We start from the raw sequence: 20,961 nt of genomic DNA, 5'->3' as shown, positions 1-20,961 counted from the left end.
GGACCCCGGGATCATGACCTGAGCTGAAGGCAGTGGCTCAACTGACTGAGCCACCGAGGTGTTCTGTTACTTGTTCTTCTTTAAGTGCTTGGTAGCATTCCCCTGGGAAGCCATCGGGCCTTGGTCTTGTTATTGGGAGATTTTTTATTACTGCTTCAGTTTCCTTGCTGGTTCAGGTTTTCTATTTCTTCCTGTTTTAATTTTGGTAGTTTATAAGTTTCTAGGAATGCATCCATTTCTTCCAGATTGCTTAATTTGTTCTCATGTAGTTGCTTATAGTATGTTCTTAAAATTGTTTGTATTTCCTTGGTGTTGGTCGTAATCTCTCCTTTTTCATTCATGCTTTTATTAATTTGGGTCCTTTCTCTTTTCTTTTTGAGAAGTCTGGCTGGGGGTTTATTGATTTTACTAATTCTTTCAAAGGACCAGCTTCTAGTTTCGTTGATCTCTTCCTCTATTCTTTTGGTTTCAGTTTCATTGATTTCTGCTCTAATCTTTATTTCTTGTCTCCTGCTTGGATTACTCTCTATTTGCTGTTCTTTCTCTAGCTTCCTTAGGTGTAAGATTAGCTTGTGTATTTGAGACTTTTCTGGTTTCTTGAGAAAGGCTTATATTCCTATGTACTTCCCTGTTAGGATCACCTTTGCTGCATCTCAAAGGTTTTGAACAGTTGTGTTTTCATTTTCATTTGTTTCCATGAATTTTTTCAATTCTTCTTTAATTTCCTGGTTGATCCATTCATTCTTTAGTAGGATGCTCTTTAGCCTCCAAGTGTTTGAGTTCCTTCCAAATTTCCTCTTGTGATTGAGTTCCAGTTTCAAATCATTGTGGTCTGAAAATATGCAGGGAATAATCCCTTTCTTTTGGTACAGGTTGATATGTGAGTTACAACCTGGTATGTGATCTCTTCTGGCAGGGGTGTCCCTCACTGGAGCAGACTTCTAAAAGTTCCCATTTTGCACTGCAGGACTATATCATGTTTGGGTAGCGGGCTTACAGAGGCTCCCTTGGCCCACCATTTATCCTCCCATATATCCCCTGAGATTCACTTCTCTGAACCTCCTACCTTGCAAAAAAGTGGTTGCTTTTCTATTTGTAGAATTCTGGCAATTCTTTTCTTACATCTCAGGTTGTATTCACAGGTGTTCAGAATGATTTGATAGATATCTAGCTAAATTCAAGGGACCAGTTGAAACAACAACGTCCCCTACTCTTCTACCATCTTGCCTCTTTCCCTATTTTTTGTTTTGTTTTTAGACCTGGCTGTGTATTATGGAAATTTTTCCAGGTCAGTAGGTAACATAATGGTACAGCTTACTGTCAATGGCATCTTTATGAGTAATGCCAATTTGTCTAATTTTATCAATTATGAGGCACAACTGGATTTCAAAGATGTGTGAAAAAAAGGTGGTGCTTCTTCGGGTTGATTAGATATGGCATCTCATTATTTTTTAGTTTCTGTGTAATATTTTACAGTCTGGAGGTGGTATAACTTATTTACTATTTTCCTGTTAATGGATGTGCAAGTTGTTTCTAATTTTGTTTCTGCTTTTGCTATTGTAAACAGTGCTACAATAAAAATATTTGTGTATATATTTATTTATATATCTTTGACTCCATTTTTTTGTATTTGTTTATTTAAATTTTTAATTTTGAGATAATTGTAGATTCACATGCATTTGTTTTTGTTTTTTTGTTTTGTTTTAGATTCACATGCATTTGTTAAGAAGTAATATAGAAAGATCCAGCTTTCCCTTTCCCCAGTTTTTCTTAGTAGTAACAACTTATAAAACTTTAGGACAGCATTTCAGATTTTCCTAGTTTTGCTTATACTTATTTGTGTGTATGTGCTTGTGTGTGTGTGTTTAGTTCTGTGCAGTTTTATCACTGCATAGGGACACCTGCTCATCACCACAGTCAAGATAATGGAGTAGTTTCATTGTCATAGGATCCCTCTCCTTGACCTTTTATACCACACGTACCTCCCTCCTGTTCCCTCCCTCTCCATCCCTAACTCCTGGCAACCACCAATCTGTCCTCTGGTTGTATAATTTTGTTACTTCACGAACATTGTATTAGTGGAATCATACAGTGTATAACCTTTTGGAATTGGGTTTTTTTCCCCCCCACTCAGTGTGATTCCCAGGAGATTGACCCATGTCTTTGCATGTATCAGTAGTGTGTGTGCCTTTTTGTTGCTGTCTTGTATTCCATGGTATGTAGGGACCAAACTCTGTTTTTTAATTAACTCGCTGAGGGACATCTGGGTTGTTTCAGTTTTTGGCTATTGCAAATAATGTTGCTGTAAACATTCACGTGCAGGTTTTTCATGGGAACATAATGCTTTTCCTTTTTCTGAGATAGTCACCAAGAGTGTAATTGTTGGGTGGATGATATTTGCATATTTAGTTTTATAAGAAACTAAATATAGTCGGTCTGTGATTGGTTTTAAAGTTGATAGTCCTGAATTGGTATCTTAGTATTATGACACTTTCCTGGCCACTGGTGAGACTGAATGTATTTTCATCCATTTACTGGTCAACATTTCCTCCTTTCATGATGTGTTTATTGACCTTGTTGAAAAGTTTATTATTATTTGAGTTGCTTGTCTTTCTCTTATCCATTTATAGAAGCTCTCCATGTAATATGGCTTCTGATCCTTTTTCAACCATATGTATTTTGTAAGTATTTTCTCCAGTATCTCATTATTGTTTTACCATGTTTATGGTATCTTTTGCCATATAGAAATTTAAAAATTTTATGAAATTAATTATATGAGCCTTTTTTTAAAAAGTAGTCTCCATGCTTACTATGGAACCCAATGTGAGGCTTGAATCCTTGACCCTGAGATCAAGACCTGAGCTGAGACCAAGAGTCAGACACTTAACCAACTGAGCCACCCTGGCACCCCAAATGAACCTTTGTTTATTTATATTTATTTTTAAAAGATTTTCTTCATTTATTCATGAGAGACACACAGAGAGAGGTAGAGATAGGCAGAGGAAGAAGCAGGCTCCCCACAAGGAGCCTGTTGCTGGACTTGATCCCAGATCCCAGGTTCACGCCCTGAGCCGAAGGCAGACACTCAACTGCTGAGCCACCCAGGCATTCTTCTGAATGAACCTTTAAAATTTTGCTTTTAGAGTATCCTGTCCTGAGGTTCTTCTGTATTTTTCTCTATTGTTCTTACATTTTTATTTTTTCCCATTTATAGTTTTATTTATTTTGATCCATCTGGAATTTTGTTCTATCTGGAATTGGAGGCAGAAGTTTATTCTTTCCTTCTAGCCCTGCAGCTGGGTGCTTTTGTCAGTGCCCCTGGTTTAAATAGTCCATTCTTGTGCATCTGAATTGAAGCACTGCCATTATTATATCTCACATGTTTCCATATTTATTTGGATGGTTTTTTAAAAATAATTTTATTTATTTATTAGAGAAAGAAAGCAAGGGACAGAGCACGAGCAGGAGGAGGGGCAGAGGCAGAGGGAGAAGCAAACTCCCCACTGAGCAGGGAGCCCGATGGGGGGCTTGATCCCAAGGCCCCAAGATCATGACCTGAGCCAAAGGCAGATGTTTAACCAATTGAGCCACCAGGCACCCCTTTTTGGATTTTCTATGAGGGGTTTCTTTACACTCCATCAATTTGTTTATTCCTACACTCAGAACCATACTGTGCCAAGTCCTTCCTGGGATTATTACTGAAATTGTATTCAATTTATACATCAATTGATATATACGTAATTAATTTAGACATTAATGACATTTTAATTTTAATAAATCTTTTTTTTTAAATTTTTATTTATTTATGATAGTCACAGAGAGATAGAGAGAGGCAGAGACACAGGCAGAGGGAGAAGCAGGCTCCATGCACCGGGAGCCCGACGTGGGATTCGATCCCGGGTCTCCAGGATCGCGCCCTGGGCCAAAGGCAGGCGCCAAACCGCTGCGCCACCCAGGGATCCCTAATTTTAATAAATCTTATTCAAGAAAATGGTATTTCTATTTATATTGATTTTTATACCTTTTAAGAAAATATTATTCTTTTCTTCATATAGGATTTTTATCCTTCTTGTTTAAAAATATGATTTATTTTACTTTTGTTACTATTGTAAATGGAATTCCCTTGTCCCATTTTGCTTACCTAAAAAAAAAATCAAATTTTAATGTTATAGTTTCATTTATTCCAGCATTTTTTATTTGTGGGTTAGAAACACTTTTATATCTTTGTAGATCTGCTTTTTTGGCTTAAACATTATAATCTAAGCTCTTTATTTGTTTTGAAAAGTTTATTTATTTTGTAATCTAAGCTTTTTAAAAATGCCATTTAAAGTTCTCTATAAGCATTTAAAATAGTTATACTCCTTTTCCTCACCATAACTTTCAAGTTGTATTTCTTCATTTGTTATAGCTCAATGTAGCAATATTTCTGGCTCTTGAGATGTCAATACTTCTTTAATGCTTGTTTTGGAAAGAAGCTAAGTTCAGAAAAGCATAAAGGCAGGAAAGACATCACCAGTAATTCTTTTACCAAGTGGCTATTAATGTTTTCACATAATTCCTTCTAGGATTCTTTTTTAGCATAGTTGAGAGCAGACAATATATAATTTCACATCGTGCTGATTTTTCATTTTATATTACAAACCTGTGGGTTTTCATTATCAACTCTTGGTATGAGTTTTAAGGGGTAAATAGCATTCAATTATGTTGAACCAGTTGTCCAAATGTGAGATCTTTAGGTGGTTTTTAATTTTCCCCAGGTATAGATGATGTTGTTTTGAGTATCTTCATTCTTAAATCTTTATGTGACTTGTAGATTTCAGCCAAGGATTGGTATCTGCCAGGAAAATTCACAGGCTAAAGGATGTGAACCTTTGGAAAACTATTCTTTATACATAAATGTAGAGTATGGCCCATTGCACATGAATGCCATATGGTAGCAAGGCTAGTGGTGATTCTACTGTCCTAAGTCTGAGATATGGCTAATGCTGTTGATTGACTGATTTTTATGGATACAGTTGACTCCATTCCAGGTGACATCCACAGGAGGATAATCCAGTCCGTTTTCATGATTGTACTTGGGTTTTCTTCCAGAGGTTCCTATAACACAGTGAAAGAGCACTTTGAAATATGCCCTCTTTCATAAAGTTAATTTGATGTCATTTGTAAAAATGTGGCTTTTATTGCTGATCCTGTCATTTTTTCTAGCATTTGCCATTAAAAAGTACAGGATTCTTAAGAATCTTATTATAGATTCATGTGGCAGGATAAGGAGTCTTGAAATATAGGTCAAAGCTCAGGAAAACCACTTGCAGAATTTCAGCAGTAAACTAGTCAAGCTCATGTGGTGTCCAGCTGTGCTGGTATTGGTAGGTAGTTTTAAATTCAGCAGGAGCAAGGCCATTAATTTTCCATTCTTTCATTCCTTTATCAGGCTTTACTAAACATCTTGAGGGCCATTTTTTAAAAAGATTTATTTATTTATTTGAGAGAGGGAGAGAGAGAGAGCGCATGTGCATGATGGAGCACGATGGGGAAGGGGAGAGAGAGAGAGGGAGAAAGAATCCTAAGCAGATTCTTTGCTGATTGTGGAGCCCAACATGCAGCTTGATCTCAGGACCCTGAGATCACCACCTGATTGGAAACCAAGAGTTGGATGCTTAACCAACTCTGGCACTGAGACACCCCAAATTTTTTTGATTTTTAACAGCATTATTGATATCTAATTTGCATACCATAAAAACTGACCTCTTGTAAGCGTACAGTGCAGTAATTTTTAAAGTTAATTAATTATTTTAGAGCGAGCGAGCAAGGGTTCACGTGGGGTTTGGGGAGGGGCAGATCAAGAGGGAGGGAATCTTAAGCAGACTCTCAGTGTGGAGTTTGATCTCATGACCCTGAGATCACTACCTGAATGGAAACCAAGAGTCATTTGCTTAACCAGCTGCCGCCACCCAGGCGTCCCTTGCAGTGATTTTTTAGAAGTAAATGTATAGAGTTGTACAACCATTAACTCAACCAAGTTTAGAACATTTTCATTATGCCAAATTTCTGTTGTGTCAGTTTATAGTTAATCCCTGATTCCAGTCTTAGGCAACCACTAATTGACTACTAATTTTGGTTTCTATATATTTACCTTTTCTCAAAATTTCATGGAATCCTACACTTTGTGGTTTTTTGGGTCTGACTTCTTTAGCATAATATTTTCAAGGCTCATCTTTGTTGTAGCATATCTCAGTGTTTTATTCCTTAGTATTGCTGAATAGTATTTCATTGTATCAAGACACCACATTTTATTTATCCATTCATCTGGTCAGTAGTTGTATGCATAAAAGCCTGAAGTGATTTTCTTGACTGGTGCTTAAAAAAAACAAAACAAAACACCTCATTTGCTATTAAGTTCTCCTACTTAATTACAAACATGCCCAGTTCATTGACTTACAGTAGAAGTTAAATGTGGTGAGATGCCACGGAGGCAGCTGACCTGCCACAGTGATGCCGGAAAGCATTCAACAGAGAGCATTTTGGGAAATTAGAGAGATCAAACTGAGAAAATAAAGAGCCCCACTAGGGCAGGTACTCTTTTCATTTTGCAGAAATTATCATAATTGAGTAAAGATGAGAAAAAACAGAAACCTTAGGGTGACCAGGTTATAAATCAGTGCCTGCAGTGTGCCCACCACAAGCTAAAGGGTTGTAGGTACCACTAGTTGGACAAGTGTGTTCTGCTTGATTCACTAGTCCTAACTGAGCTGGGTCTGGATCATAGGTTACACAAAATCTCCTGAGGTACAGCTCTCACCTAAATGTACATTGAGTCCATATTCTGAGTGCCCCCAGGGAAGGGGCCATTTTAGTCACCGTTCCTACAGTTGCCAGGCTTTGTGCTAGGTGCTGGGGCAATGAAGATAAATGAGGCATGATCCTTGTTGTAGGGGAGCTCAGGTCAGCAAAAGAAGGCATCTCTAAAGCAGATCATCAACAGATACGTTGGTCAAAGGCTGCAGTAGAAAGAAGTTCAGAATGAGGAAGCACTCAGGAAGGCTTCCTGGTGGAGGGGACCCTTGAGCTAAGTCTTGAGTGATCAGTAGGTATAAACTCAGGCCCAGTGCGGAAATGCAAAGGGGACATAGGGAGGATGATAAATAGCATGGCCTTTGGCAACGTAGTCATCATAGTGAATTAATTTTAGGGTTAATACTCCCTTTAGTACTCCCTCTGGGTTTTCTGCTGTATCAAGTTGATTGTGACTTGTCTTCATCTGGAAGGTAATACTGATGATGTAACCCAAACCTTGGTGACTGAGTTTGTGCTGTTCACCTGCATTCCATTCCCTTTAGGGGCCAGATATTATCTAGAGTTGGCGAGGTAGTTACTGACTTGTATGTTAGAGCCAAGTAAACTAACAGGGATTGTTGATTTAATTATTATATTTGCAGATGATTTGTTTAAAGGTGCAGGATGTGGTTTATTTTTTTAAGTATTTTTATTTTTTAAAAGATTTTATTTATTAGAGAGAGAGAGCACATGCAAGTAAGCGAGTGTGCAAGCAGGGGGAGTGGCAGACAGAGGGAGAGGGAGAAGCAGATGCCCTGCTTAGCAGGGAGCCAGATGTGGGGCTTGGATCCTGGGACCACAACCTGAGCTGAAGGCAGATGCCTAACCTATTGAGCCACCCACGAGCCCCCAAGCTGTGGTTTAGTATGGAGTACTCTAAACATAGCCCAGCGTTTTTGGTTTTTTCCCCTGAGGTAGGACTTTCATTGGGCTCCATTTTTGCCATGCTTGTTTTGATTCCTGTGGAATTTAGATGGTTTTGTTAGGTGTCCCAGCTTTCAGGAAGCCCTTAAATGTGTACCTGCGTGAATTTGTAGAGGACTAGCATATACACATCTCATGTTTAAGAGTGACATCTGTCTAGCAAAGAGGGTTGTTTCAATGTGGGGGAGTATTCTGGGACTTATGGCTCAAGATTAATTACTTATTTACTTACCTGTTGAAAAAGCATTTATGGAGCACACACTATGTACTAGACATTCAGTTAGATGTAGGGTAGTCAAGGTAGGTTTCTAAATAGTGTCATTGAGGACAGATGTTACATTTGGGATGCCAGTTGGGGTTCCTTCCAGTGGAGGGCCACCTTTAATCTTTAGCAGTGGTTGCCCAGAATCCTGGGATGGATTACTGATGTCTGTCATGAGCACAGACAGAGAGTAAATGTACAATTGCTATGTATTTGCTGACACCATGTTAGGGTTTTATGGTGTAGATGGATGGCTTGAATCAAGGTGGGGTATGGAAAAGAGAGGACATTTGTCTCAGAATAAGCATGCTTGCCTTGAGACATTTGTCTCAGAATAAGCATGCTTGCCTTGAGACATTTGTCTCAGAATAAGCATGGGGTTTATATGGAATCTACTTTGGATCAGTTTGGGGTTCGGTAGGGCTGGAGTATGGATGTTGTTATTTATGTAGTCTTATAATGCTATTTATTATGTACTCATGTACTGTCTCTTAAATGTCTTTAGCCTGTTTCTTTAGGTATAAGACGGAGATAATACCTGCCTCACCTATATAATAATGTTGATGGGAGGAGCTAATGAAATAATAGGTATGAAAATAGTTTACCACCCACAGAGCAATAAACTATTAGAGTATTATTACTACAGGTGTGGAGGTGAGTGGAACAGGAAATGCCTGAAGTTAGGCAAGATTGAGCAGGATGATGATGGTCTCAGGACCTTTGCACTGGGTCCCTCTGCCCAGTCTGCTGTGTTTGTCACATCCAGGTCATAACTCCAAGCTTACCTCCATTCAGGCCCTAGAATCTAAGCCTGTTCCTGCTGTGTCTTCATCTACCACCTTGTTTGGTTTGATTTTCTTCAGAGTTTACTTTTTTCTTTTTTTTTAAATTTTTTATTTATTTATGATAGTCACAGAGAGAGAGAGAGGCAGAGACACAGGCAGAGGGAGAAGGCAGGCTCCATGCACCGGGAACCTGATGTGGGATTCGATCTGGGGTCTCCAGGATCGCGCCCTGGGCCAAAGGCTGGCGCCAAACTGCTGCGCCACCCAGGGATCCCCAGAGTTTTCATTAACTGAAATGGTCTGGTTAGTTTTGTGTATCTCCCTTTGCTAGAACTGTGCAAATGTGGTGAGGCAGAGACCTTGCTATCTCTTTGTATCCTCAGAGCCTAGAATAGTAGTGCCTGGCACATAGGGGGAGTTAGGGATTTATTATTGTTTTTTTGAGGTGAGGGGGCATGGGAGAACACGAGCACGAGTGGGGTAGGAGGGCCAGAGGGAGAGGAAGAGAGAGAATCTTAAGCAGATTCCACACTCACTGTGGAGCCTGATGCTGGGCTTGATCTTAGGACTCTGAGACCATGACCTGAGCCAAAATCAAGAGTTGGACACTTAACCGACTGAGCCACCCAGGCATCCCAAGGATTTCTTGACATAGGTTGCATGAGTGAATGGAAGGGCCTTAAAGTCCACAGACTCAGTGGGCCTGGGTGCCATGAGGATGGTAAAGAATAGAAGGTAGTAGCTGTGACCTCATCTCTTTGCCAACATGTTCTTGAAGGTCCTCTTTCTTTGGTTATTGAGAAATGAATTTAATGGAATCCACAATAGTAACTTAATTGAAAACTCATCCCATCAACTCTGGATCTGATTTCATAATGTAATCTCTTACAACAAAATAAAGGATAAGTATCAGACTTCATATTATTTTTTTAGTTATGTAACAGGCCATGAAATTATACAATGTTTCCAATTTGGGAGGCTGGCACATTCAATCCCTTCAAAGATAATCTAGTTCCTTAAACTATATGTGATATGAATTAGAGTTGGAACTTGTGAATTGGATACAATTAGCTGTCCACTCCTCCCACACCAGACTGATTTGTTTTTAAATTGGCTTTAATTTTTTCTCCTCTGCTGGCTGGCACCAATTCCATTTTCTCACCTTTCTTGTGAATTGTTACTCTGCTTTCAAGAGCCTGATGAATATGGCTAGACTGTGTGGGACTTCCTGGAGGTATGTGAAAGAACATAAATGGGGAGAGGTGTGCTGAGGGACCCAAGTCAATTCCATATCAGTTACCTGCCCATAAATCCAGGTGTCAAGTGTGTACCTTCCTTGAGGTTTATAACTGATGACTCACCCCCTTTTTGGAAGTACTGGGGCTATTTTGGGTGTCTCTCTTCTTACACAGGTGGACTGATGAATAACTGGTTCTCTTGCAGGGTAACCTGTCTGTGTGCCCAGTTTGAGGCCGTCCTGCAGCATGGCCTCAAGAGGAGCCGGGGATTAGCACTAACGGCGGCTGCGATCAAACAGGCAGCAGGCTTTGCCAGCAAGACCGAAACAGGTACTGCTCACTCTAATGGAGCACAGAGGATGTAGTCTTTTCTAAAAAGTTTTTACTTTTTATTGGCGGTTAAGGCAGGCATTGTGTGGGGCTGGAATGGGGGCAGCATGTTGGTGTAGAAATCCACGTGTGAGGATGTCTTACCTCTAGTCAGTAATGGTGTTGTCCTTTGTCGAATCCTCAGAACCACATGTTGCAATCTCTGGGGGCTCAGGGTCCTGCAGCTCAGGTGCTTTTGTCACCAGTGTGGTGTGGCAGTTGTTGGGAAATCGAAGATATGTTTTAATTTTGTGCATGGGAATAGCATGACATTTTGTAATTAAATCTGCTTTCGACACCAGCAACAGAAACAATAGGTCTCTGAGCTTACAGCTCTGTTACCATCCATTTTAGTATTGTCAAAGCACTTCTTTAATGCCATGCTCCTGTGTGTCTGAATGACAGGGATAATGATAATAATCACTACCAACACGTAGGGAGCATTTTGTACAAGCCTGGAACTTCGTTAGTCCATTATATATACTCACTCAGTTCTTATGACAGTCTAATGAATAGTAGGGACCTTTATTTTCTCCATTGTACAGATGAGGAAACTTTAAAATGATTTGCTTTGGATCTGGACCTAAAAGTATATCATGTCAAATGAGAAACATCCTATGTCCTTCTTCCCCAACTTTTTTTTTTTTTTTTTTTGAGAGAGAGATCATGAGCAGGGGGGTGAGGGTGGGAGGAGGGGCAGAGGAGAAAGAGAAAGAATTTCAAGCAGGCTCCACACCCAGTGCAGAGCTGGGCACAGGGCTCAATCCCAGGACCCTGAGATCATGACCCAAGCAGAAACCAAGAGTTGGCGCTTAACCTACTGAGCTTCCAGGTGCCCTCTTACCCAACATTTTAAAGAGCAGATTGTTTCAGACCCTCAACTTGTGGCTGCTGCCTCAAATTACTGAATCTCATTAGTGTAACGACATCTGTGTCACTGCTGCTGACCCTTGTTCACAGCAGACCGTCATCTCTTGCCATGTCTGGCAGAGGTGTCTGCCAAATGAGCCCTGTGCCTTTCCTGCTCCCTTGTGTTGGTGCATTTCTCTTCCTTTTGCTCTCAGTCCTTCAACAGATTTTTGATTGCTGTCGTTCATTTCACCAGGCGCTCGTTCTCAGAAGAATATAGTCCCCTTTGGGGTAGGGGACAGCTGCCAGAGGGATTCCTGTCACTATCAATATTTCTTTATTTTTTTTTAAAGATTTTATTTATTTATTCATGAGAGACAGAGAGAGAGACAGGCAGAGCCACAGGCAGAGGGAGAAGCAGACTCCATGCTAGGAGCCTGACGTGGGACTTGATCCTGGGTCTCCAGGATCAGGCCCTGGGCTGAAGGCGGCACTAAACTGCTGAGCCACCCGGGCTGCCCACTATTGATTTTTCTTCTGTGCTCTTGGGTCCCTTCTCTAAAAGTCAGGGACCCAGGGGCTGAGTCAGAGTGGAGCCACCTTTCAGTCACTCCCTGTGGAATCCATTGCCTCCTGCCTTGGTCACCTGGGCTGTTAGCCTCTCTTGTCTCAGTGGCCTCTCGTGGCCTCTGCATGGGGGTGGCTCAGTGCTGCGGGCTGCGTGATGAACTGCTCAAGGACATAACTTTTCCCAGAGTTGTCCTCAACATCATGGGCCCTTGTCTTCTTCCCATTTCCATCGTTTCTGTGTGTGCAGCAGCTACCGTAGAGAAATGAGGGTGGAGTAGACCACTAGGCTCTGGGTCAGCTTCCATGTGACAAGGGCAGCTGCTGGCATGGCAGAGGCAACCTTGGCTTTGGAGTTGGACCATGAGATGACCCCGGAGAAACACTGCACTGAGCCTTGGTGGTTTTTACCTGCAAGGGCCATCTTCTCATCTACTGGCAGCCAAAATGGAGAAAATGAAATCCGAAGAGTAGGCTTGGATGGAAATGAGCATCTCTGTGCTCCCTAGTCCCTGCTGGCTGCTGGCCTGGGCCCTTTCTGTAGCTTGGCAGTTATTGCTAGACCCTAGAGTTGGGTGACGGGGTTGAAATCCTGGCTTTGTGGCTCGTCACACACGAACTCTTTGGGACATCCCCTCTCTGAACTTCTGTTTCCTCTTGTGTAAAATAAGGTCACTCACAGGACTGGCTTCACAGTTCTGGTGTGGGGGCTCAATGAGACAGTGCCTGCCAAACCAGGCCTCAGTGCAGAGCTGTCGGAGCTGGTGCTTGATAACATGGCCACAACTTTCCATATTTCCAAGGTGATGTGCTTATTTTTTGGATGATGCCACTGAGGCTCAAATAAGTTCAGAAGTTGTTCAAGTTCCCATAGTAGTAAACAGCAATGCTGAGGATTCCAACCAAGGGAGACTGATGTCAAATTCCTGGCTCTTCTCAGCTTCCCCCTCCTCTGGCAGTGGCTGGATGCCCATTACTGCTCCTCTGTAGACCACTCTAGCTCAATTAACTGAATTGGAAGTGAGAGGAGACAATAAGTAATGGTGAATTAATCCACAAGGCTGTTGTAGTAGCTCTGTTTACAGATGGGAAACATTACCTTTTGAAGAGAGAAGAACTGAATCCAAAGTAATGACCAAACAAAATGATATTGTTGAAAATCACCATACAGTAGATAATACTGAGAGTCTGCTGCGGCAGGACTGCATTTGGTCATCTGGGGTTAGGGTACCTACAAGGCTGAGTTTGGGAACAGGTGCCCTTTATGGTGTGCTTAAAAAAATGCTTTTAAAAAGTTGTCCACATTTACAGATTGTGAGATTTCATGTTGAAATACGGATTTCTAGCTTTTGTTCAGCTGGAGGATCTGTGGCTCTGGGCCCACATTCTGCTGACTGAGGTTGGAGCCCACCACCCCTGCCATCTGTAGAGGGCCCGAGTGCTCTGGTTCCCCACACTCTCACCCTCTTCTTCTTGCCCCTGAGATGAGTGTTGTTGTTATATACTGAGATGAGTGTTGTTGTTATATACTGTCCCACTGTTGTTATTGCCAATGTCCTTATCTGAAATTTAGCAGTTTTCAAGAATAAACACCTCTCAGATGATAAGCCTTTGAAGTCAGTTTCCAGAGTGCCAATATGGTTGTCACTTTTGTCCAGTTTTGTAGTCGCTTTTTGGGGAGAGGATTTGTTAACTTCTCATTTGGCTATAGCCCGAAGTCCCTTATTATTATTATTATTTTTTAGTTTTGATTTTTGAATCCATCCTTGTCTTTGTCATGTGCCTGGTAGTTTCAACTGAGTGTTGTGTATGAAGAGTTGTGTGAAGCTTGGGATGTTATCTTTCTTCAGGGGGACTTACTCTTGCTGCTCAAGCAAGTAGGGTAGACGAAGATCAGTTTACTTCCGTCAGGGGTTGAGCATTTCATGCCTGGGCTTCAGCATTTGGTGAAGATATATTTCTGCTTTTGCCTATTGCTAGGACGTACTTATTTGGGGTTTCCAGCATGTATTTGTTTCCTAGACCTGCCATAACAAATGTGCACATCCCAAGTGGCTTAAAACAGCAGCGAGAAATTTATTCTCTCACATTTCTAGAGGCCCAGAGTCCAAAACCTAGGTGTTGGCAGAGCCTATTCCATCTGGATGCTCTGAGGGAGATCGCATTCCCAGCCTCCGGTGGTTGTCAGCCGTCCCTGGCGCCCGCCGTCCTTGGCACCCCTTGCTATGGCTGCTTTGCTCCAGCCTGGGCCACTCTCTTCCCACGGCCTGTTCCCTCTGGGCCTCTGTTTCCGTGTCCTCTCATTAGAAGAACAGCAGCCCTATTGGATTTTGGCCCACCCTCCTCCACTATTACCTCAACTTAACTAATTACATCTGCAGAGAGCCTTTTCTTAAATAAAGTCACATTGTGTGGTTTCAGGCAGGCATGAATGTTCGAGGGATGCTCTTCTGTTACCCTGAGCTGTTTACCAGTTTCTGTCCTCCTCCACTGGTTCTGAGCTCGGATTCTTTCCCTCTCAGACCTTGTGGGAATTCTGAAAGCCCCTCATAGCTTCTCATCAGAGAAACTCTGTTGCTGGCAGAAGCCTCAAGGGCCAAGTAAAGGCCTGAGTGTAGGCCTCTGGTCTGTGGACTTCCCTTCTCTGGGGGATCTGGGTTCTTTGTTCCTTGCTTTTGTAGTGCTCTGGGGTCCTCTCTTTTGTTTTAATAACTGTTTAAATATCCACCTCGCTTTCTCAGTTGTGTTTCTGGGAGAAGTGGTCTGATCTGGACTCCTCTTCCAAAGCTGGACGTGGCCCCTTGCGGCCACACTGCGAGGCCTTTTCCTCTTGGCTGGCTTGCCATCTTCGTGAATGGCCATGTCAGTGGCCTGTCTAGAAGTCAGGTGCCAGGCATTCCTTCTGTGATAAACTGTAGCCTGGGAAAAGGAGTTTGCAGGTGAATTTCCTCCGGTTCTGTGAGGTTTTTAGCTAGTGCCTGCATCCATTCCCCATTCCCTAGTTTGCTTGTTTGGCACTTTTGTTTTGTCTTTGTTTTTGACTTAGCATTCAGGTTTTGTTTGTGTATGTGTTTTTTGACTTAGTTTTACCCAAACGTTCCTGAGTTATGAAATGTTGGTAGGGTGGACATGATTACTAAGCGTTATGCCATCAACTCAGTTTTGTCTTGTCAAGCACTGTTGGCAGGTGTGGGAAGCAGTGTCCATCTCTAGCTGAGATCCCCTTGAATGGTTTTGGCAGGTGGGTTATGCAGGACCCAGAAAGGCTTGGGGAGTGGGGTTACCCAGTGTGTCTCCTTTGGGATTCAAATCCCAGAAGTGAAAGTCTGCTGTGTCTGGGGGAGCTGTTTTCTCTTGCTTTGACAAGTGGCTGGATTTATCTACACAAATCATTGATTTGGTGGTGATACAACGGGAATCTGCATTTTAGAGTCTGGTCCTGCAGTTTGTGTAACTCTCTCTTCAGTTACGCAGGTTAGTGTGAATAATTATAGCAGAAACTGCTCTCCCCCTTCTTTCTTGCTAATAGAATTCTGATTTTGTTCACATGTTGGGTCTTCAAGAGCTTCAGGCCTGAAGCTAGCTCCAGGGGGAGTGAATCTAGATCAGATCAGGCCAACCTTAATAATTATCAGCTTGCCAGTAGTTGCTTTTGGAATAGACATGGGACATAATTCTGACCAAGGGGAAGGAAGGAGTCTGCTGAGGGCCATCTGGGAAATATTTTTGCTTTTATTTTTTTATTTTTATTTATTTATTTTATTTTATTCATTCATTCATTCATTCATTCATTCATTCATTCATTCAGAGAGAGCGAAGAGAGAGGCAGAGACACAGGCAGAGGGAGAAGCAGGCTCCATGCAGGAAGCCCGATGTGGGACTCGATCCCAGGACTCCAGGATCACGCCCTGAGCCATCCAGGCTTCCCTATTTTTGCTTTTTGAATGGAGACTTATTTTATGGTGTTGGGTTATTGCATGAGACTGTGACATTTGAAGCTGTAACAATGGTCTTGAGATTTTGAAGGGGGACAAATCTGAGGACAAAAGCCAGTATGGCAGCTCAGAAAGATGTACAGAAAGATGTACCTTGGTAGGGTCTTCTGAATTAACCACCTCTACACCTATGTCTTTAGACTTAAGTTAATCTTGGAAATTAAACCTGGGTATTTCTCTGTTTGGATGAATTAGCTGACCATAGGCCTGACTTTCTTGTTTGCTGAGCAGCAAAAATAGACAATGTCAAGCAAACATTTCTTGACATACTGAGCAGCTCCTGTGAGCCAGGGGATTTGTTATTGTTCCATTTTATTTCTGAAATGACTATGCATAGTGAATGATAGATGAAGAAAATGAGGCTCTAAGAATTTTCTTAATACTCCAGATGTCATAAGTATGGCAGAGCCAGGGTTTGGCCTTAGGTCTTAGTGATTGTGATTCTGAAGCTCCTACTGTTTTATTCATAATGGCATGTTGTTTCCAGGAGGGGACTCTGAAAGATCATGTTCTTCCCCAGTTTGAATTCATGAGTAAATGAAGCAGCAAGTATTGTAAGTTATAATCACTTAGAGCAGAGGTGGATAAACTGTGTCCTGCCATGGATTTTTTTTTTCTGCCATGGATTTTTATAAATAAAGTTTTATTGGAACACAGCCACACATGTTCATTTACTTACTCTGCATGGCAGCTTTTAGGCAGTTGTAACTGATCATCTGTCCCATAAGGTATGAAGTACCTAATATTCAGCCCTCTAGAGGAGTTTGGTAATCCCTGTCTTAGGGAACAAGGACAGGGGATTCCACTTTACTTTATCACACTATATTCACTTGTCTGTTGTCTCTTTACCTAGATGACTAGATGGTAAACTTTGGGACCCCAGGGCATCATATCTGTTTTACTTCCTCTGACTTCCTATCTCCTAGCATAGCATCTGGAAATATATCAGTATTTCAATCAAAATATATTCATATTTTATTATTTTAGTTTGCACAGTACTGTATTTCATGATTGCCAAGATACCTTATACCAGCAGAGGTCTACAAAGGAAGTGATTAAATTAGAAGGAAAAGAACAAAGATTGATTTTTAGATTTGATGAAAATGAATTAAAAGTGACTGAGACTTACATAGGCGTGACTTGGAATTGGAGGGTTTTGCAGATGTTGGATGCCTAGAGTCACCAATGCAGAATGCAGTATGGAAAAGGGAAGTATTTTTCCTTCTACTGGAGAAAGGAGAACGAAACATTGCAGTTAGTGCCTGTTGTAGTCTGTTTGGGCTGCCATAACAAAATACCACAGAGTTAGGAGCTTATCAACAACAGCAGTTTACCTCTCATATTTCTGGAGCCTGGGAAGTCTAAGATCAAGGTGTCAGCACGGTTGAGTGAGGACCCTCTTCCTGGTCCACAGCCCCTGCCTTCTCACTGTGTCCTCACATGGTGGAAGGGGACAAGGGATCCCTCTGGAGCCTCTTCTATAAGAGCACTAATCCCATTCCATGAAGACTATCTTCATGACGTCAGGGTTCTCTAAAAGGCCCCACATCCTAGCACCATCATCTTTAGGATTTTGACATAGGAATTTTGGAGGGACACATTCAGACCAGAGTACTGCCATTTCATGGCAAAACCTTGTAATTTGATGTTCTTGTTAATGACTGATGGATCATCATGAGGTTATGTGTTGGCAGTCCATTACAAGGTCGTAGGCCTGGTTCAGAACATACCAGAGACACACCTGCTATCATTGAGCTAGCTGTCTGTCCTGTAAAATTTAAGTCTAATATTCCTCGCGTGTTCAGCAGCCCTTGGCACCAAGGACCCTCCGATGTTGACCCACCGATCCCCCCTCTCTTCTGCAGTGCCACGACCTCCTGGGATACTTGCTGCTTCTTTGTTCATCCTTCTTATATATCATTTCTACACTCTCAAATAGTAAATATCATTCATCTGCAGATTCTTTTGTTGCCTCTCATTTCTGTGCATACACATCCTGTCTGAATTCCTTGGTGAAAATTGCTCTCCATGTGCAGATGACTCGAAGTTCTACCTGCAGTCCACATCATTTCCTGGGGCCCTTTCTCTTCCATGTGTCTATTTGGATGCACCATAGGCTTATTGCAGGTTTCACAACTGAATCCTCGTCTTCAGCTCCATTGGTTCCTGTGTTAACCTATGGCTTAACCTATGGCTCTACCCTTTCCTCGGCTTTCCTGGACAGCCCTTGGTTTTCCTTACAGCCTCTTTGTCCTTTCCCTCTGCCATATTTTGTCTTTCTGCCTTCCATCTCCATCCTCCCTGATCCACTCTGCACATTGTGCCAGGCTGGGGGTTGGGGATTCTTCAGTGACCAACCTGTTCCCCGCCCTCTACTTAAAGCTCTGTCATTTTTCTCTTCAGAGATTGGGCAGGGGACACACTCCTTGACCTGGGTCCCAAGATCTGTCCTCTACCAGCTTTGTCTGTTTCTGCTCTTTCTCTAAACTCTACCCCACACCCAGGACTAACATGCAGCTTGCAGGTAGGGCATTGCAACACTTCCAACCAGGTGGTAAAGAAACCGTGACCTGAGTCCTCCGTGTTGCCCTACTGCCAGAGCCCTTGCCCGGGGAACCCCTGGGACCTCTTCATAATTGAGCAATTAAAGTGTTAATATTAGACACTCTAGGGGAGAAGGTGTTCAGTACCATTGTCTATTTATTGTCAGGGACCAGTTTAGGTGTTTAAATCCTACGTTTTGAACAGCATGCTTGGTTTCTACATTTGAAGCTATCAAATCTGGACGTGTTCATTGCTTTTACTCTTCCACTCCCTCCTCCCTCCCCAATTCTTGTTCACATATTACCAACTCAAACTTCTGTTTTCTCTTTTAAATTGTGGCAAAGTGTACATGATATGAAAATGACCATTTAAATCCTTCTAAGTGTACACATTGTATGACCATCCCCACCTTCCATCTCTCAAACCGTTTCATCTTCCCATGTTGAAAGTCCATCCCCATTAAACACTGACTCCTCATTCTCTCTGCCCCAAGCCCTTGGCTTTTGTACTCTATGATTTATTTTAAGTGCTTCATGTGAGCGAGGCTCACTTATACTCCATGTCCCTAAGGCTGATGTTGTTTAGCATAATGTCTTCAAGGTTCATGTAGTATGGCAAAATTTCTTTCCTTTTTTAAAAAAGTATTTATTTATTCATGAGAGATACAGAGTGAGAGAGAGAGACAGAGACACAGGCAGAGGGAGAAGCAGGCTAGGAGGGAGCCTGGCACGGGACTCGATCCTGGGGCTCTGGGACCATGCCCCGGGCCGAAGGCAGGTGCCAAACCGCTGAGCCACCCAGCGATCCCCTCCTTCCTTTTTAAGGCTGAATAATATTCTATTGTGTGTATGCACACCCACATACCACTTTATTTCCTCATCTGTGAATGGACATCCATTTATTGGCTGCTAAATAATGCTATCATGAATACAGGTTGTACAAATAACTATTCAAATCCTTGCTTTCAGTTCTTTTGAATAAGTACCCAGAAGTGGAATTGCTGGATCAAATAGTAATTCTGTGTTTCACTTTCTGAAGACCTGCTATACTGTTTTCTGTAGTGACTATGCCGTTGTACATCCCCACCAGCAGTGTGCGAGGGTTCCAAGTTCTCCACATCCTTGCCAACATTTGTTGTTTTCATGTATTTATTTCTTGATACTAGCCATTCAAATGGAGGTGAATGTGATTTTGATCTCTTCTTTCTTGAAATCTCAGATTTCCTCCCAAGAAGTCATTCATGAGCTCCTTACCCAGTTCAGCTGGCCTGTGCCCCTCCTCTGCATGTCTCCTTTCTGCCTCCCCCTCCCCAGCCCTCATTAGTCTTGAGTCCTCCTCTTATCAAACCTATTTATGGCACTATCTGTTTTTGTGACTGTTTCTCTTGATGGCCAAGGACCAGATCTGTTATCACTCTTCCTCATAGCTCCAATGTATTGCAAGGTCCCTGGCCACCAAAACGGATGTTCAAAATAATGACTCCAGGACCCAGACTTGAGGACTGGTCCTGCTGCTTGCTTGTCCCTGGAAGCCAGACCCCACCCTCTACTGTGTGCACATCTTCTTTTATAATCAGCTGAAAGCAGGTGGTATTAATACACACCCAACTGTAAAATTAGAGAACCGGACTTCCTTAATCCTCAGTGGGGATTTTTGAAAATGGTTGATTGCATTTTAACTCAGAGCAGAATTTATATTTTGCTTCATCGGGTCACCTTGGGTAACAATTTCATTTCTGTAGAAAAGTATTTTTGGAGAAGCTTCATGGGCCAGGAGAAGCCTGGGCCCATCCTTTTGTTTGTGAGGGGAAGTCCACTCCACCGCCCTTCCATCCCTGCACAGCTTTCAGTTCCCTCTCTTTGTCTCTCTGCTGTATTCATGAACTTGCAAATCAGCTAGCTCTGGTGCAAGAGACTTGGGAAGGATGTCAATGGAAGGTAGAAAGAAAATACTGTGCTCTGTCCAGGGGTGCTGATGAGAATGTTTAACAGCTGGTTGGGAACCACTGGCTTAGGGAGAGAGCCAGAGCCAGGGCGCTATCCCCGGCTAGGTAATTATCCGCGAGTTCCTAGATTATGGGGTTGTCCGTAGAGTCCTGGGGAGGGTCTGTGACAGCTGGGGTGGCCCAGGGCTTGGGCCAGGGGCTACTTACCCAGAGGCCTGAAACTGTCCCAGCAGTTTAGGATCTCATATAGGCAGACTGATGCCTCTTGGCCAAGGGTGACCTCTGGCTATTTTAAAGATGTTTGATCCTAAGGTCTAGTAAATTAAAACTCTGGTAAATTTGGCCTCAGAGTTGTCAGTTTTTAGTCCATAATTATCTGGCTTGTTGGATCCGTGGATCCTTTGCTTTATTCCTGTTGGCATGAAAATGACCTTCAGCAAAGGATGGGGAACATCCCTAAAAAGAGACAAGACACAAGCTTTAGAAGTCCTTCGTTTGGCACTAGAGAAGGTTCCCACTTTGTAATAAAGGAGGTGCTATAGACTCTTGTATACCGTGGGTGAATGCCAGGTGTGCTATGCTGAGTTGTTAGAGCTCAGGACTGCCAACTTCGGGGGCCAGGCAGAGGACAGGAATGAATGAGTCAGGC

General features: G+C 42.3%; 1 protein-coding gene across 3 annotated transcripts in view; it reads left to right on the top strand.

Annotated features, from left to right (window-relative positions):
- Nucleotides 1-20,961, top strand: part of SNX29 (sorting nexin 29) — a 535,216-nt gene that overhangs the window by 39,683 nt on the left and 474,572 nt on the right. For all 3 annotated transcript variants that reach the window (XM_041748281.1, XM_041748280.1, XM_041748282.1), the window contains exon 4: nucleotides 10,249-10,373. In XM_041748281.1, the coding sequence (XP_041604215.1) occupies nucleotides 10,249-10,373 (125 nt within the window). The remainder of the gene's footprint in view (nucleotides 1-10,248; nucleotides 10,374-20,961) is intronic.

Source organism: Vulpes lagopus, chromosome 3 (assembly GCF_018345385.1).
Source record: "Vulpes lagopus strain Blue_001 chromosome 3, ASM1834538v1, whole genome shotgun sequence".
In the NCBI taxonomy this organism is placed as follows: domain Eukaryota; kingdom Metazoa; phylum Chordata; class Mammalia; order Carnivora; family Canidae; genus Vulpes; species Vulpes lagopus.
The sequence above is the reverse complement of the archived record's forward strand: the minus strand, read 5'-3'. Positions and strand labels throughout refer to the sequence as shown.